Raw genomic sequence first — 18,524 nt, 5'->3', positions numbered from 1 at the left:
AACGTGTACAAGGAGACTGCCCTCCAGTGGTCACTAACAAGTACTGCAACACATCTAGAAAACACTAGAACTTGGTAAGGATATTTCGCATTTTATTCTGCTAATGGCTTACATTTACTTAAGACAAGTCTCTCCTTTTTACTATAACTTGAATTTCTTTTGCTGTAAATAGTTTTGTCATCTGGATATACCTACCGTATACAGTACTTGAATTTTACTTGTGCAGGTGTCAATAAGGACTCTCAGAATTGTTATTCTTACTTGCTTTTGGAGACCAGCAGAAGTTGGGATATTACGAATATTCCCTGGTTAATTGTTCATTTATTTCCTAATAGATATCCAGCAGATATATAGAATGGGTGCACAGGTTTACAATAAATCTTGGAGTGCAGACAGCAATGACTTTAGAGATTTACAACAGGCATTTTAAATTTTCTTGGACCAGCTTTACAAGGAGTGCTAACCAAACTGATCATATTAATATTTATAATAAATGTGATTTACCATGTTGAGAACTCCTTTGGTCTCTAAAAACAGTATGACCAGCTGAAGACCAGTAAACACACTGTACAAAAGTGATTTTTTTTAATAGACCACCTCCTGCTTCTGTAATAGGCTTTTTTTCCTCACGGGTACCTATGTAGTTTTTCCTCTCCACAAGACATTTTCCAGTTTTAATCCAGCCAAGACCAAATATCTTAAAAATAAATAAATAAATAAATAAAAATAAATAAAGGAAGCAAGGCTTGGTTGCTAAAACTACTCTACAGTAAATAAAGCATTTTATTGAAATAGACCTCTCCAGTAAAAATAAGTTTGATAGATTCCCAACAGCAGTACCTTAGGAGGGAAGGAAGCACATATACCAGTACTTTGTAACTTCACTGGGTGATAAAAAGAGGAATACATTAACTTATGCTTAACAGTAGCAAAGAAGTAGCTGTACTTTGCACCCCATTAAATCGAAGATCAAAGGATACACAATTACTTTTGAACTTTACTGTACAAATAAGACACTCATCACAACCATATAGTTTATAAAGCCATTCTGCTTTTACACTGCATTAAACTGGGTAAAAAAGTGAATGAAAGGATATTCATAAAGACAAAACAATGATCAGCGCACTGGCTAATAAAATAGCCATAAAAATACCCTGAAAAGAAACAAACTTCACCAAGTGACATTACATGACTCAAACTGGTCTTAAATAAGAGCTTTCTTGTCACAACTCACAGCAATCTTGATCTTGTCCTTGCATGTTGAAGAAACAGCAATAGCAAGGATTGTGTACACATGAAACAATTTTATGAGTATTCTCCCAACCTCACTACTTTCATGCTACCGATTTTGCACCTTCCACATATTACCTCTGTTCACAGTCAAGATCCTACCATTCTCTTGCCCCACTGCACCGTCTTGCCTCCAATCCCGTCTCCCCCTACACCCCCTCTTGCCCTCCTCTACTAGCCGACTGTCATGCCTTACCTCCGCTCTCCAGCCTGTCGTGCCTGCTCCTTCTCTAGCGCCTCTGTGGTGGAACCAGCTACCGGAGAACTTCAGGAGTGCAGTGTTTGTTAAGGAAGAATCAAATATCACAAGGTCACTTTTCATGTAAATATAATAGTTTTATTTACCAATCGCCCAAATAACTTTTACAAAAGTTGTTTGGGCACCTTTGCATGAATACACAAGTGGGCCACTTTTACAAAGGCATACAAAGGACACTTTATTAAGATTCAATCAAATCCATTTTAACAGTACAGTTGAAGAATACGCTGACTTACATCTGCAACAACGTGTAAAATTGACAAGTTGTGGAAAAGTAAAACGATTTAAGGGTTACATTTACACCATGGTCATTCTACAAGCACAGCAGAACTCTTCAGGACTAGTAAATCCAAATAAAATATATTGGCAAGTAGACTGAAAATGTCAAAATCCCTTTTGCCAGGTAAGAGGCATTTCATCTATTGAAGAAATACTTGTAATGTAGTCATTGTTTAAATATACAATGTAAAAAATGCCTTTTATTTTACAGTTCTGAAAATCAGCAATTCAAGTTTTGTAAAAACAGTCAAACCCTGATAGCATTTGCTGAGATACATATCTATAGACTTGCAAACTTGAGACAAAATCTCAAATTTAACTATACCCTAAATTATTTTAAAGTCGAGCTCTGCATACTTCAGCAAAAGTCATTTTAGACAACTTTGTCAGTTTCAAAAATGCACTTTTATGTTGTCGCATTACAATACATTGACCTGTAAACTATGTTAATGTTAAGCCAAACCTCAATATTCTCCTGGCACAACACTTGCAAAAAGATAAAACTAACTTAAATCACTCCCAAGGACAAGCCTCGGGATCTTCCAAGCTATTACTCTTCCTTGCCTATCTATTTTTACTGAAGATTAAAATGGTAGCAGCACAAACTCGCTGGAATGTTACTCAATCCAGGTAAGTCCTTACCAGACAGTTTGTAAGTAATTTTTAAAACAGGCCTCCATGAACCCCCTTGTCAATGGAGAGGTGTAAAACTAAGCATCACTATCCTATCGGCCTATATCCGCTGACCGTCTAGCTCTTAGACATCAAAATCAAACGAAAATGTGCACCTTGGAACGGTTCAGATCAAAGGAGAAAAGTGTATTCGTAGTTCACAGTTTTGATGATCAGTTTTATTTAAACTAAAATACACTCGCAGTGTAAAAAGGAGGTCCTACAATGTTTATCATTCATTATGATGGATGTGAACATTATATATTTCTTTGAAATATCTTAAAATGATCTCAACAGCAACAAAAAACACAGTACAACAATCATTTTATTGCGCTCCACACAAAGGACCACCAGATGAAAAACATTTTCAAAGCAGACGAGTGACCACATTTCTTCACACACACTGAATGCTATGCAGCCTTCTTTTCCTTTATGATTTTGTGCAGCTCGTCGGCATCCTGTGCAGTTTTCACCCGGATTAACATCGGGACGGGTGTGGTCGGGCTCTTCTCATCCACTGGGGGGTTGGGGACACACACTACCATGACGTTGTTCTTTCCCATCCTTGTGCAGGGCATTGAAGACTGCACCAGAATGTTTAGCAAGATGTTCCCTAAATAACAAAAATGGAAGGAGGCATTTTAGATATTAAGTTTTATTTAACATGAACTCATAGATCAGGCAACATTTCAAGCCTTTGCAGTGTCATGAAGAGCTAGACTGTCATGATCCATTGGATGTATTTACAGGACACAGCCTTTAATAGATCAAAAAAAATCAGGGGTCTGGAGTGCCTTACACACATGTACCAAATAAGGAAATCATGTTTTTGCTCCAAAACTGGATTGTAAATACTATAAAATGTTAGTGTTTTTATAAATCATATTAAAACACTCCATTTGAAAGTTAAATGGCTGCTATCTGGATACAAATAGTTTGTTAGTAAATAGGAATTAAGGCATTGGGGTGTATATTATACACACACACACGCAAACAGGCTGGCGGCAGTCGTTACAAACCCCACCCCCCTGCTGTTCAAGCCCTTTTCATTAAAACAAAAGCATAATCAGTGCTCTAGGACAATTCATATTTAGAACAAACATTGCAAATCTGTTTTGAACAATGAAGCGTAATCTCTGCGCGAGAATACCAGCAGCACACCCAAGAAAGTGACATGAGCTGCCTAGTGATGGGATTAAAACAAAAAAACTGCATGCAGTTACATAAATGTACCTAAATTGGTGTCCGCTCTCACCAACAGTTGGGTCTTTTGTTCAGCTACTTGTTTCAGATGCAGCGTGCCCACACCCTTCTCTTTAAATTCATTGTCTTTCTTGTAGAACAGCTTACATCTATTAAATAAAAACAAAACACTCCAGCATTTTAGTAAAACTAAATAAAAACTAGCTAACAGTATTCTCCATTTTAAATGTATTGAGCCATCCCTTCAAATCTCAGAAAGCAGAGGTGCACAACACAACTCTGGCCCTCGAGATTCATGGAGTCCAGGGCCCTGTTCCTCGTAACTGGATAACTCTCAGGATAAAAAGTGACAGAAGTCTGGCTTTTTCTGTTCCTCGAAGCAAGCTTAAAGTCTAGCTGACTAAGTTACTATAGCAACACAACCTTAATCTTAAAGCTGCTCCAGCGCAGGCTAACTTAAAGTTAGCCGGATCTGTGTATAAAAACTCGTAACTCTACCCAATGAAAGTAGTTGACACACCCCTCTAAAATGGCAACACCCTTCCTTAGAGATCCCATAGATAAAGAAGCAATTTTAATTAGATTAGCTTTTTCGTTGGGAAAGAGTATTGAGAGATCGCCAAGATCCTCTGCATCATTCAGATGTTTTGTATTTGAGCAGCCGTGCGTTGACAGTAACAGAGACTATAGTATATGCATAGGGCTGCGCTTTTTTGCTAGTGGCGCATTTCTATACCTCAGTTGGCGATGCTGAAAATATCGGCAACGCCGCTGCATTCCGTGCAGTCCTCAATTATTCTAAGATGATCTGTGACAGATTCTGCAACATCATTGTCGCATGTGCGGTGCTCCACAAATTAAAAAAAAAAAAAAAGTATGCATTTTGCTTATCTGCAATTTTTTTCCATGCTTCCTCTCTGGACTTGGCAGCAGTGTTGCATTAAGTTGTGCTAATGTTTTTATATTCCTCAAAACTTTCCATTATAAGCTCATGCTCAGTCAGGCTGAAAAAAAGTTGCTCTCTCTTTCAATGTCATCGTTCGTGAAGATCATTGTTTCGGTGCTCTGCGATTCTCCCTTTGAGGTAGCCCGAACACGCGCAATTACTCAAGTGGATTTCTTAAGTGGGAATCGAGTTAACCAGACACTTTTAGCCTGTATTTGCCGTCGAGGAACGGAGATAGCCTGACTTAAATTATCAGGTTAATCGAATCTGGCTAACCTCTGATTAGCCTGAAGTAGTTAAACCAGCTACAAGGAAGAAGGGCCCAGGTCTTCATTCCAAGCATGTCCTAAAATAGTTAATTGAAACTGCCCAGGGTCAATTTACTAATGTAGGACCCAAGTGGGAAGGAAAAAAGCCCAGACTGCAAAGAATCTCGAGCGTCACAAAACCTAATTGTTGTTTCACCGTCAAGGACCTGCAGATTACAGCACCTCTGTCTTTTCTGTACACAGGAATGGTGCGCCAACAGATAGTATGTTAATTTCACCACAGCAGTGAAGTTCACAACAAAACAAGTGTCAGGACCAACACATTTAAATATAAGGACTGGCTTTAGAGAAGATTATTTTAATTTCATCCAACCTTTGGCAGTAGCAACATACAACATTTAGTTACAAATTGAAGTAAATGCTTTGGAGAAGTGATGATCAACAGCTAAAACAGCTTTTTATTTAAAAGAACTATTGATCTGGTAGTGATTCTCAGCTTTCTTTGTAAAAAAAAAAAAAAAAAAAAAAAAAATCTATACTGCAGGCTATATTTTGCCTGGCAAATGCTGAACAGCTATCATCTCAGGAATCTTGGTTTCAATTCTGAATTAAAATAAAATATGGTTAGCCCAACAACAATCTCCACTTACACAGCAGAACATTGCACACACTTACTTTGTAGAATAAAAGGCATCATCCTCCTTCACTTCATTGACAACAGGTTTGGGAGGCTCTTCAGTCTCTTCTTCATTACCTCTTTCTTCTAATACAAAAAAAAAAAACCCCATACAAAAGGATTGAAACAGACTTTATACAGACACAGAGAGCTAGAATTATAGGGCTACAGCAAATACATAAAATGAGTCATCTTAATTCTTAGCTCTTCTGTTTGTTAAATAAAAACAATGCTTTTAAAAGGCTTTTCTACAAATGCAACGACATTTTCAATCTTGACCCAAATTGAATCTTGATACAGGAATCCTACTGGCATTCAGCAGATGATGGACCATTGTTTAATCACTGCCATTCAGTTAACAGTAGGCGGTTTATACATATTAATTATTTTAAAATTGTAAGGAGTACTTTTTTGTAGAGTGCATTAAAAGCAGTTGGCCTATAGAGGAATTACTATGCTCTGCGTGAATTTAATATGTTTCTATCCTAGTGCAGCTTTAACCTTTAGAAGCAAAGCCAATATATCAAAATGACTACTGGCCGAGGAAAACCAGCAATGAACTCTATAAATCACATTCTCTTAGGAATTCCTGCAATGAGGGTGCCAGAGCAATATGATTATCTAACCAGGAAATCATATCACAAAAGGGCCCAATTTTATTAATCTTAGTTAATGGTCAACTGTAACACTGTAGATGTTAAAATAAAATATATTGGAATAGTGAAGATATACACAATTTTGCATTCTATTGAAAGAATCACTAGGTGTTAAATACAAAAAAAAAAGATAAAAGGAAGGTTTAAAGATGCTGTGAAATGAAATAGCCTTTTAACTCCAGTTGCACAGCAGTTCCATTCCTGGTTTTACCAAGTTTAAAAAGACACACCTGAGCCCTATACACTGTGGCTAATCAAGCTTAATTTCCATCCTGCAATGTGTGTATTAACAAAAACAAACATCCCCAATGACACAGCATAATTGTAAACGTCTATTCATTATCCTTATCTACATGCAAAAAGAAGCACTGGCCACCATGATACAGATATTCAAACTTGACATAGGACAATTATACAATACATCTTATGCAATTCATCTCCAAGATCCACAAATCGAAAATATACAACAGCTGTATTAGGATTTGAGGTCAAAGTCAAAGCAGATGGAAAGTCCTTTCCATCTGCTATGGTTTCTGGAGATAAGGTGCAGAGTGCAGCAGCAGATGATTTTCTAACACAATCACTGGTGATGCATAGCAGCCCTTTCAACCATTACTGCAAGAAAATGTACTGTACATTCTGTACTTAAGTCTGGCACAGACTGGACAAACTATGCATTATGCACATACTGTATGCCATTTTTTTTTTTAGAATGTTGCATTTTCCAATCCAGACAGTCAATTGAACAAAGCAGCTTGCTTCAGAGTTTGAATGCAAACAGATGAAATGCTTGACATCTGTGATTATAGCACATCCAGCTCCAATCTTTTTACAGAACAAATACAGCAAGATCCACTTCTATTTATACTGGTTGGATCAGAATAGGTTTGTCCAGCTAAAATCCCAATGTCTAGACCTTGAAGACAGAACTGTAGCAGTACTTGCGAGCACAATAATGTACGTTTAAATACATTTAAAAAAAAAGGACAACACCAAAGGCAGGATAAAAATAAATGTAAGAGATACAAGTGGCCTACTACAGCTATGGCCTAACGTTTTGCATCACCCTATTCGTGATCCACGGTGTATCGATACCCACAGTGTATCAGGATATCAAAATTATACGATAAAGAAATATTTAAGTATCGCGATTTTCCAATACCGATTTTATCATTTAAAACAATATGAACTAAGCTTGCTCATTCCTGCTTAGCGGCACGCTCTGGGAAAATTAAATTACTGCAGCAGTTATGGCAAATGCTGGAGAAAAATGCTTGATGTGGAACTATTTTGGATTTCAGAAAGATGACAACAGAAATTTGGTTGAAGACAGACAGCCAAAATGTCAAAAGTATTTTAAAATAAGTGAACAACAAAAGGAGAACACCAGCAATTTACTGAAACATCTCTTTGCCAAGGTTTACTTTTACTGTAGGTTTCTTCAGGTTTTACTTTAAGTAACTGAATCACCAGAGCGCACACACACATATAGTGTGTGTGTGTGTGTATGTATATATATATATATATATATATATATATATAATATTATATATATATATATATACACACACAGTACCTGTCACAAAAGTTTGAGTACACCTACTTCAAACCAGGTTTTTCATGATTATCTATGCTTTTAACTGTATAAACTTGTCCACAAACACTTAATATTTCATTATATGATACATGTACTTATATAAGCTGATAATCATAAGTGAATTGCATTCAAAAATTAAATTTTTAAGTGAAAATGTAAATCTTGTCAATTTCAATGAAATGGTCACCCAGAGCAAGGGGATTTCAGTCTGAAGTTAAAAGTCTAAAATAAAAAGTTTAAAAGTCTGAAATGTGTATAACACGGTGTTAGAAGACTGGCCTAAGTATAAAAGTGTCTTTGTTAGATGTTCTCTTTAACTAGCATGTTACCTAATTAACCTTTTGTCACCAATTATTGTTAACAGGTGAGGGTCCATGATTACTATAAATATAGGTAGCATAGGCACAAGTTTGTCATTCCTGAACGTAAGGGAGCAGAAAATGGCAAAATATGCTCAGTTAAGCAAAGAAAAAAAAAGTGTCTGTAATTACTTTAAGAAATGAAGGTCAATCCTTAAGACAAATTGCAAGAACTTTGCAGGTGTCTGCAACTGCTGTGGCTAAGACCATAAATGATTTGAAAAAACTGACACTCATGAGGACCGAACAAGGTCAGGCAGGCCAAGGGTGACCTCAGAATCAGAGAACAAGTTCATTCGAGTCACAAGTCTGCGAAACCGGCGATTAACTTCCCCTGAAACACAAGCTCAGCTAAATGCTACTAGAAGTACAGATGTTTCAACATCAACTGTTCAGAGATTGCATGAAGCTGGCCTAACTGGAAGAATTGCTGCAAAGAAACCATTGTTAAGAGTGCAGCATAAGAGAAAGAGACTTGCCTGAGCCAAAAAACACAGAAACTGGATGTTTGAGGAGTGGAAGTCGGTCTTCTGGACAGATGAGTCAAAATTTGAAACATTTGGGTCCAACCGCCGAGTATTTGTAAGACACAGAGAGGGTGAGCGCATGAGTTCTGCATGGTTCCCACTGTCAAGCATGGAGGAGGCAGTGTCATGGTCTGGGTTTGCTTTGCTGGTGTCAGAGTTGATGATCTTTACCAAGTCTATGGCAAGCTCAACCAGCATGGCTATCATAGCATACTTCAGAGGCATACCATTCCATCAGGATTACGGCTAGTTGGGCAGTCCTTCATTCTTCAGCAAGAGAATGACCCGAAACACACCTAAAAGTTGTGCAAGAACTATCTGGCGAAGGAGGAAAGTGAAGGTGCACTGCCCTAGTCCAGCCCTCAACATGCCGAATGCACGAAGACGCTGCTCCCTTGTTGTTTAATGCATATGCTTCAGTCTTTGTCACTCAAGCGTGTCATGGTCAAGGATGAATGATCAAGTGATTTAAAAAAAAAATAAAAATAAATAACACACACTGTCAATGTCCATCATTTATATATCCTTTTTTTCAAAAATAAATGTGTTGTAGTTTCTTTTGAATTCTCGGTATGTGTGTGTAGAGAGAGAGAGAGACCATGTGACTAGCAATGGTTGGGGACGGTGCAGAACACAACTGCTGTACAGTATCATACTGTGTTAATGTAGCACCATGATTTATTTTGTGTTGATTGTGTACCAAGTCTTTAAGCCCCTTCACTTTCGGTCTTTATTTTCTTTTTCCCCAGGAATTTATAGGTGTTTATTACAACAAAAAAACAGATGAAAGTCAGTGCAATAAAATGACTGATGATTTTGCTGGGTAAATATCTGGGTTTATTTTGGCAAACAGAAGGACAAAAAATAAAGTACATGCTTTGACAAACAGAAACTTACGTGGTTTGCTGGAACTGCAAAATAACTCAAGAGACTATGCCACTTCTGAGTTTAAAAAAAAAAAAAAAAAACTCTATCCCCCAATAATTTTTTGCATTTTAGACTACATTTACCTGCCAGGTGCTTGATTTTGACGGGGCTTTAGTGAAATTTCCAGAACTCCTATGTAGTGTAGGCTCGCAGCTGTTTTTTTAAAGTGTCTTTTCCAATGCTCGTTCTCCTGCAATCTAGGATATAGAAAATTTCGAAAATACTCTCCACATCAGCTGAGCCAGGTGGAATACTGAGGATGTGAGAAGCAGCACGGCTCAAAGTTGGAAAGTCAGTGCAGTGTATTTTCCAGAATTCATGAGGAGACAATACACGGTTGTCTGGGGAAGGCATTGCCATGTACGCATGAAATTTGCTTTCTAGTTCAGCACTTTCTTCGTTAGGAGCCACAAAAGGATGAGACTATACGAGCAAACTCTATAAATTTATCAGTTGAGGCCACACTTTTGCAATGAGGATCAAAATAGCACAATTACTTTTCAGAATGAGGATTCGTTGTGAAAAGCTTCAGGGGACATACTGAGTTACAACAGTTTCCCACTTCTTTGACACCTCTTCGTAAAAACTTCTGAAAGCATTTGCAAGTATCTTCTGCTCACTGACTGGCAACATGGACATTTTGATCTTGAAACTCCCCACATGTGCTTTTGCGAGAAAGTTCTGCAGAGATACTGTTAACCAGAATGCTATACACCTCCATATTAGAGAATGTTGCATCTCTTGAAAAACAGGATTCAAATTTCTTCTGTGCTTTGTGCAATGGCCTAAGTGTTTCAATAAGGAATTCAAGGTTTGTACGGAGGCTTTGCCTAGTTTCTTGCGTAGCTGCTTGAGTTTTGAGCTTTTCGGCTTTTCCACTGTTGGTAACTCTTAGTTATCTAAAACACCCATGCCTTCTGAACACTGTGCAGCCAAATACAGACTAAACCACCTAGGTCAGAACAAAGGCAATTTGAAGGCTGCATTCAAACGGAATCTCTTCACAGACATCATAGAAGAGGTTTTTTGTTTTACTGGAATGCTTAAACTGCAACAACATCAATTACAAACTTTTTTAAAATCAGCCATTTTTGGAACACTTGTTGCATGAGAGACAGCAACGTGCAGTAGGTGAGCTGGGCAAGACAAACAAATCAATTCAGGTTTTTCATTGAGCTTTACATCCTGTGTGAACTTCACGCAGTAAGAAGCAGAGTCAGAATTCACTGCAACATCCAGGTAAGTGAATATTCATTTAAAGTCTTACTGACACACACTGCAACTGTTTTACTATTTGTTGACCTTACAAACTCCAAAATCAGCCACAATGAGCGCAGGCTTCTCCACAACAAAATCATAAAAAATGAAAACAAAATCACCACTGTAGGGCGGTCGAGAACAACTTGCGATTCGTCAAAAATCAAAGAACAGATCCAGTCAGATCAACATTATTTTCCACCAAATATTTCTCGGTGAGGTTGACTGATTTTGGCAAGGATTTTGCAGCTGGACAGACGTTTTGTATAAACTCCCCCAAAGGACTGACAGCAAGGCCTAGTGGCTGCCCTGAAAAACATAGGGCACGGACAAATTCACTTACTGCATCATGCTAATTTTGATCTTTCTGCTGTGACCGCATGAATGATGATTCCAATGCATGCTGATTTTTAATCTGGCCGCCTTCGTTTAGTCTTAAGTGTCGCTTGCTCTCCAAATGTTCTTTAATCCGGTCTGCACGAGTCAATTTCGATGCAACACCATTTGCAGTGCAAACACTCATCGCCCTGTCCTGTACTATTTATTTGTTTTTTTTGGTATAACTCTCAAAAACCTCCTTACGTTCTGCCATGTACTCTGATAAAGTTTTTTTTTTTTTTTCCCCCGCCCCATTTTATTTTAGCATTTTTGCATTGTACAGAAGTGTGTACAATGCAGCAGGGGTGTGCAATTCCCAGGACAGCAAGATTTTGTGCAAGGTCCAACAAGTTTCACCATTATGCTTTGCCCGTCGGACAAGTACTTCATACAAATGAAAAAAAAAATGTAAGTAAATCTCAAAGTAAAAATATATAGAGTACACAAATACACATATCCTTTTAATTCACAAACCCTTTCACAACCGTGCTATCACACACAGTAACAAATGTATTTAAACTAATGCAACAACACTATTAAATTGCCGTTGTCTACAGTCAGAGCCTATTAAAGTTTGACCGCCAGTTCTAGGAAGAATATTTAACAATTACAAAAAATACTAACTGCCAGCATTTGCTGTGGGACATACATTGAACAGTTTCCTCTTTTTAACTGAAATTAAAACAAAAGTGGAACAATAATTGTTGTACGGTTGCACTTAATTTAATGTACATGTCCCGTCAGCCCCACACCCTCTTTGTGTTATCCTCGTGTGTGCATTTCTCGCCCAGTGTTACGCTTGCTGTCTACTTAATTTCCTCTGTTTACATCTTTATTCTCTGCTTAGTTCAGCGCTACTGTTAGTTCGTAGTCATCGTTGCACAGAAAATAAAAAAAGCAACAAATTGACATTTCATTTGCTTGTCTCGTCGTCCTTTGCTGAACCTGTGCGCACCAACGCCGCAATATGCTTTTATTAGTTATTTTTATTTTATTTTTTTTATCCCAGTGTGAGGATCGATGTTATACATCTCCCTCCCGATCAGATGGATTGCCTTGATGATAGGTGGAAACCGGAAGGTGACCATATTAGGGGGAGCGTGTAGTTGCACGTACCCGGAACGACTCCATTGCGATCAGCTGCGGGGTGGCCCTCCATTGGAGAAACCATGGCAACGAGTTGATTGCAGGGAGGAGGTCATGGGTACAAAGGGGAAGCAGCTAGGTACACCTAGTACGCCTTTTTTGCGTTGAAAAAACACAACCTGACGGTCAGAGCCTGTAGTTTGATGTTTACTTGTTACATGTGTTTTCTGTGTTGCAGAGGTGAATTGAGCGCCCTGGAGCTGTCGCTATCAAACCAGCAATCACCCCAGAGCACTTCATTGCACAAACACCACGACTTGCACCACGGTCCCTGGAACGAAGCATGCACTACTTCGTGCACGGAGGACGCGGGACCGACCATCGGACTATTGTTTTTTAATTATTATTTTTGGGTCTGCAAGCCCGCCATGTACCCCCCAGTACCATTGCTGGTAAAGGGCTGGATTCTTTTTGTTATTTATTATTAAAATACAAAGACTGTTTTTGGGAGAAATACCGCGTGGACCTTTTTTTTTTTATTAACTGCACCACTTACACCTGACGACACCCTGTGACTATTCTCCCTCTGTCACTTTCTCCATGATTTTGAACGCACTGACCGTGACTGCTCTGTGATTTATGTCACAATTTTCTGTGACAAACTCCTAGCCCTAACAATGAACTACAATCCAAGATTGATTTTCATATGTGTTTTTTTCAGTTGGATGTCAATTACACTCCCTTGGGATTTTTTTTACTTTGAACAGCAAAAAAGCTCCTGAAGTCTTCACACTCTATATTCCTCGTATTCGTTTCTCTTCTTACCTGACATTTTTATTAAATATTGCTGAAGTCAACAACAGCACCGTAATGCAAGATTGTCTTTGTTGTTATTTTTACCGCAACTACAGGATAAGTACATACTGCTTGTTTTTGAAGGACCACTTTGCTCTTTGAAACATAGTTCAATGGTTTGTCGCACAGCACACACCAAGCCTGGCCACGTTGGTCTGTTTACTGCAACCATTTTCGGTTGCAGTAAAAATCATCTTTTTGGTTAAAATCATCTTTCTTTTAACGATTCCCATCTCCATGTGTTCTTTATTTCCTTGTCAATCTTTTTCATACATTTCCCTGGACAGACAAACGTTTTCATGATGACCAGATGACATGAAACCACTTGTGTGTCAAACATCCAAGGGTTTAATTCTAGTGTGCGCAAAAATACCCTTCCCTATTTCACATGACTACACCGCCCAAGACCAATGAAGAAAGCAACGCAACAATGACTACCGATATTTCAGTACAGAAATCTCACCAGGACAGGAATCGTCCATGACTTGACACCCATGGAAGTGTTTAGGAAGATCTGCAATAGTGCGCCAGAAACGAGAACATTTACGGCCAAATTTGACGATTTGAAGCAAATGGAGATAAAAACCGCGGGTACTGTACACTTTACTCACACTCAAAAACACATTTCGATACCTTTATTTTATTAATATAAAGAAAAAATGGAATAAAACAATTGTAAAAACTTTTACAAAAATAGTCAAACAAAAACTATACAGCTGTACCATACATACAAATCCAGATCTCTCTGCGTCGTGCAGTTTTTCTTTTTTTTCTTCTTTTTTTTTTAGCACCAAACAAAAAACAACTACTATACTTAAACAGACTACCTTTGGCAAATAATTTTTAAAACCTTTTTCCCCCCTTGCAACATAACTAATTGAACTTCAGCAAGTCGAAATAATCAGTAAGATTTGTGGATTATAAAGAAATTCCTAAATATATTTATAAAATATAGCGATACAAGATACAGCTGTACCGCTGGTCTTTTTTTAACATTATTTGTTAGCCCATCTTTTGGCAAACTGAGTTAATTAATAACAACTGTCTTCATTGCGTGTGACGTCAGTAACACAGTTCAGCTCTGCAGTAGAAAAACAACCGAGGCTCCCCTTAACCGCACCATATGGACCAGGCGCGGATCAGTTGTACAGTGGAAAAGAGGTACAACATCTTGTCCCATAATGGCTAATTGGAACAATGCTGCAGCAGGCTGGTTTCATACCATGGAGGGCAGCATTCTGTCCCTGCACTACTCTCATTGAAAAATTATACATAAATTAATATATACACATTGCCATGAGATTTATAGTCTGTATTAAAAAAATACTGTACAGAATCTCATTTAAGCCTTTCATTTCTATCATTATAAACTTATTTTTCAACCATGATATTTTAATAGTTTCACAAAATCAATGGTTTCTGCTTGTCCAATAAATAAATAAATATCGCTTCTGGTTCAAATCCAGCATTTAAATCTAAAAATGTAAATATCGTAAATAGCAATCTAGCTTAGCAACACTAAAACCGGAAGAAAAAAAATATCTTCTTCCACCGCTAACCAATCAGAAGTGATGGGGGTGGGACAAACACTTCTTAAAATGTTTGTGCTTTGGTGCTAGACATCCACAATTCAGGTCTCAGAAACTTGTGTGGCTCTCTACAAATACATGCAGTGTGTTTCTAGCAACAGAACAAACATAGGAGCAATAAATAAGTAAATAAATATAAACTACTTGTCCGACTGACAAAAAGTATAACGGCAAAACTTCTTGTTATTCACACAAATCTTGTCCCGGGCATCGGGCGATACGAATTGCACACCCCTGAAGAAATAAAGGTTTTAGCGCCCCATTCAAAATCTGTATTTTAGTTACCAAAAATAAGTCTTTTCAACAAATTATAAACCAATAACTTAACACACTGTGGTTGTAAAACTAAGATTTAAAGAATGTAGCAAAACTGCAATTGGCATAGCAGGAGATACACTATGTATTTAGCTTGGCAGCAGAAAGGTTAAATACTGTACATAGAACTTGGCTCTGGGACTTGAATGGGCATTGAGATATTTTAATGTTAAGGACACCCACTAAAAAGGTTATAAATATTAAAGCGTTACAAACAGCACCACTGACTACATCTACACTTTCAATTGCATTGAAACCTAACAATCAGTCTGCTGCATCTTTAGCAGCTCACCACCATACAAACAGGTTAGGTCTGTTCATGGGTTTATATTGGCTGCTGGCAAGATCAGATGACCACATGAACTATTTATTTCGTGCCCACCACTTTTTTTTTTTTTTTTAAACATTAAAAGATATGTCTAATTTGAGTAATCTTACAAAGCATTCAGGGTAAGTTAGATCCCAGGATTAATGTAAAAGTAACCAAGTGCAAAATACTCTTGAATTTATCACTGTCCCTCCTTCAGCCGCCTGCCCTGCAGCTCTGTATTCCGGAGTTGATAAGTTACACTAGAATAGGAAAACCAGCACTTCACTCCTGTCTTCCAATATTCTCCGATTTCTTTTTGCTGCTGTCCCTCTGCTGCTTGCATCACTACCAGACCTAGGTTCCTCCTGCTTCGTAGCCTATACATTACATGAATTAAAAGACTTTCATCTGCATTAAAGCCCAAATTGCTCACAGAGGAATATAAACAAAAAGGAGGGGGTAGGGGGGAAGGTTCAGAAGTGGGAAAAAAGGAATGGAAATAAAATCTGCAGAAAGGCTTTGGAATCCCAGGAACAGAGATCAAGTCTGTGTCATTGTAGGATGGCGTAGCCTATATAGCAGTGTTGGCTATTAGATCAATTTCTCTCCTAAAGAAAAAATAAATACAATCTGCACAGGTCAAAATAAAAAGCAGGGGAAATTCAATAATCTGGTATTACCCTGCGACAGGATGGAAAAGGGCTCAGAGACACTGCAAATCGTAGCTCAGTGAAATAATTCATACATCTACCTTTTCAATTAACCTATTGCTGACCCTTCAACAAATGACCTATAAACAGCACAACCAATAGTTAAAAAATTAAACAGAGAGCTAATCCTTTGTTTCTTACAAAAACCACAAAAATTAGCAGTAAACACACAACAAAATAGAATAAAATGTAGTAACAAACAAGTAATCATTCTAACACAAATAATAATAATAATAATAATAATAATAATAATAATAATAATAATAATAACAACAACAACAACTACACTGACAGCTTATCAGAATTCCAAGCATTAAATAAAATCAAAATCAGTACCTGTTGGGGTATTTCCATTTCCACCAGTAGTTTGAGGTGCTGACAAACCAAAAGAGAAACTGGCTGGAGGCTTTCCTTGGCTTCCAAATAAAGAACTTGTGCCTTGGCTTGAAAAGGAAAAAGTAGGTGTTGCCGCCGTGCTAGTGGTAGGCTGGGATCCCAAGACAGAGCTGTCCACTTTCTTCCCAAAACTAAAAGTGACATTGGTGGCGGGGGCTGCTGAAGCAGCAGAGCCTGCCCTCTTCTCTGAAGTGGTGCTCTCCTTTTGGTCGGTGCTGAATGTGAACAATGCTGTTGCTGCACCCTGCTGAAGATTTGAAGAGCTGAGCGTCGGGAGAGAGAAAGACTCCGACTGTCTGCTGCTGGCGTCGCTCTCGGAACCACTGTCAGAGCTGCCTCCGTGTTTCTTCTCAATGGAGGCTAAATGCTTCTTGTAATCACTGAATATAGGGCTGAGGTCACACAAGGGGTTGACATTGACGTGCTTTGTGACCCAGTCCCGCAGAGAGCAGTTCAGGCTAGCTAGCTGTCTGTTATATTCTAGACTGCTGTGGCTTTTATTCTGAGTGGAGCTAGAGGCAGAGCTGGACTGACTCACACCATTAGATTCTGTACTGACATCACTCTTCTGAAGCTGGATGGAGGCAGGGCCATTAAATGTTAATGAGCCTATTTTGAAGAGAGGAAAAACAAAAGGAATATAATATACTGCAAATATATGGAACAATGGATTAAATACAACCAAAGGAATATTTTATGAATTTGCCAACATTGAAGACAATTAAAACAGGATTTGCCAAGATGCTCTCTGAACCCCCCCCCCCAGCCCCCTCCAGAGGTTCATGCTACTTAGAATTGTGTGACTGATAGATCTCATACGGGGTCTTTGGGTATAACTAATGGTAAGATATGACACAAATCTATATACCACCTGCCACCAGAAAAGAGCCATTACAAAGAAAACACACACACATACACACACCACTCTTTAGCAGTTACAATTTATGCATGTTTGGCTTCCTACAGAATGTTAGATAAGCTCATTTCTGACTGAGCTTCAGTTCAGGTCACACTGTCTGCTCCTCCATGCTACACTGAAGATTTAAATAATGGTGTATTATAAAAGGCAAGAATTAGCGCAGAGTACAGTGTGGAATTTTACTCTTTGTACATCTCAATTTTCGGCTTCAGGGTTTTATTTCTCTACTATGCTCATGTTCAATTCCGCTGCAGTGATATTAACCCCTTCAGCTCCAAGACGTACATCAAAAGACAGAGCACTTGCAGTACTTATATTGGTACAGTTTATTTTATTATTACTTGTTTGTTTTTATTTTATATTAGTATAACTTGCTATTATTGCAAACAAAATACGTCAACACTGATTCCAGACACAAGAAGTACAGAAGACTTTTTGATGCATGATTGGGGCGTTTTGAAAACAAACTTGAAAGGTTTTATTTTGTCAAAATCAAGATGTGGAACCATTCTTTCATTTAGCACGGGAGTAAACAGCAATTACCCTGCATGCTTTCAAGGTTTCACATTTCTTTATGTTTGCACCAACAAACGAGTACTTTCGACAAAATAGTTAAAAAAAACAAAAACAAAAAAAAACCAAACAAACAAAAAAAAACACCGAAATGGTGTTATGTGTTTTAGCTGATGTTACATAGGGTATGTTTTGTAATAGTCACAGTAATAAATATATATATATATATATATATATATATATATATATATATATATATATATATATATATATATATATATATATATATATATATATACACAGTGGCTTGCAAAAGTATTCAGACCCCTGACCAATTCCTTCATATTACTGAATTACAAACGGCACATTGAAATTTCGTTCTGTTCAATATTTTATTTTTAAACACGTAAACTCAAAATCAATTATTGTAAGGTGACATTGGTTTTATGTTGGGAAATATTTAAGAAAAATAAAAAACTGAAATATCTTGCTTGCATAAGTATTCAATCCCCACACATTGATATTTAGTAGAGCCA

General features: G+C 37.8%; 2 protein-coding genes across 6 annotated transcripts in view; one reads left to right on the top strand and one right to left on the bottom strand.

The window, feature by feature from the left end:
- Positions 1-14,222, top strand: part of LOC121318576 (uncharacterized protein KIAA0930 homolog) — a 98,017-nt gene extending 83,795 nt beyond the window's left edge. Inside the window, exon 10 of the mRNA XM_041255401.1 lies at positions 12,620-14,222. Within this exon, the coding sequence (XP_041111335.1) occupies positions 12,620-12,630 (11 nt within the window). The 3' untranslated portion in view covers positions 12,631-14,222. The remainder of the gene's footprint in view (positions 1-12,619) is intronic.
- LOC121318574 (nuclear pore complex protein Nup50-like) overlaps positions 1,702-18,524 on the bottom strand; it is a 37,394-nt gene continuing 20,571 nt past the window's right edge. For 2 of the 5 annotated variants that reach the window (XM_041255393.1, XM_041255395.1), the window contains exons 5-8: positions 16,497-17,165; positions 5,594-5,681; positions 3,734-3,852; positions 1,702-3,113 (exon numbers count right to left, since the gene is read on the bottom strand). In XM_041255393.1, the coding sequence (XP_041111327.1) occupies positions 2,911-3,113; positions 3,734-3,852; positions 5,594-5,681; positions 16,497-17,165 (1,079 nt within the window). In that variant the 3' untranslated portion in view covers positions 1,702-2,910. The remainder of the gene's footprint in view (positions 3,114-3,733; positions 3,853-5,593; positions 5,682-16,496; positions 17,166-18,524) is intronic. The other 3 variants (XM_041255394.1, XM_041255397.1, XM_041255396.1) reach the window with 3 other exon arrangements.

Source organism: Polyodon spathula, chromosome 7 (genome assembly GCF_017654505.1).
Source record: "Polyodon spathula isolate WHYD16114869_AA chromosome 7, ASM1765450v1, whole genome shotgun sequence".
Lineage (NCBI taxonomy): Eukaryota > Metazoa > Chordata > Actinopteri > Acipenseriformes > Polyodontidae > Polyodon > Polyodon spathula.
This window is presented reverse-complemented; position numbering and strand designations above follow the sequence as displayed.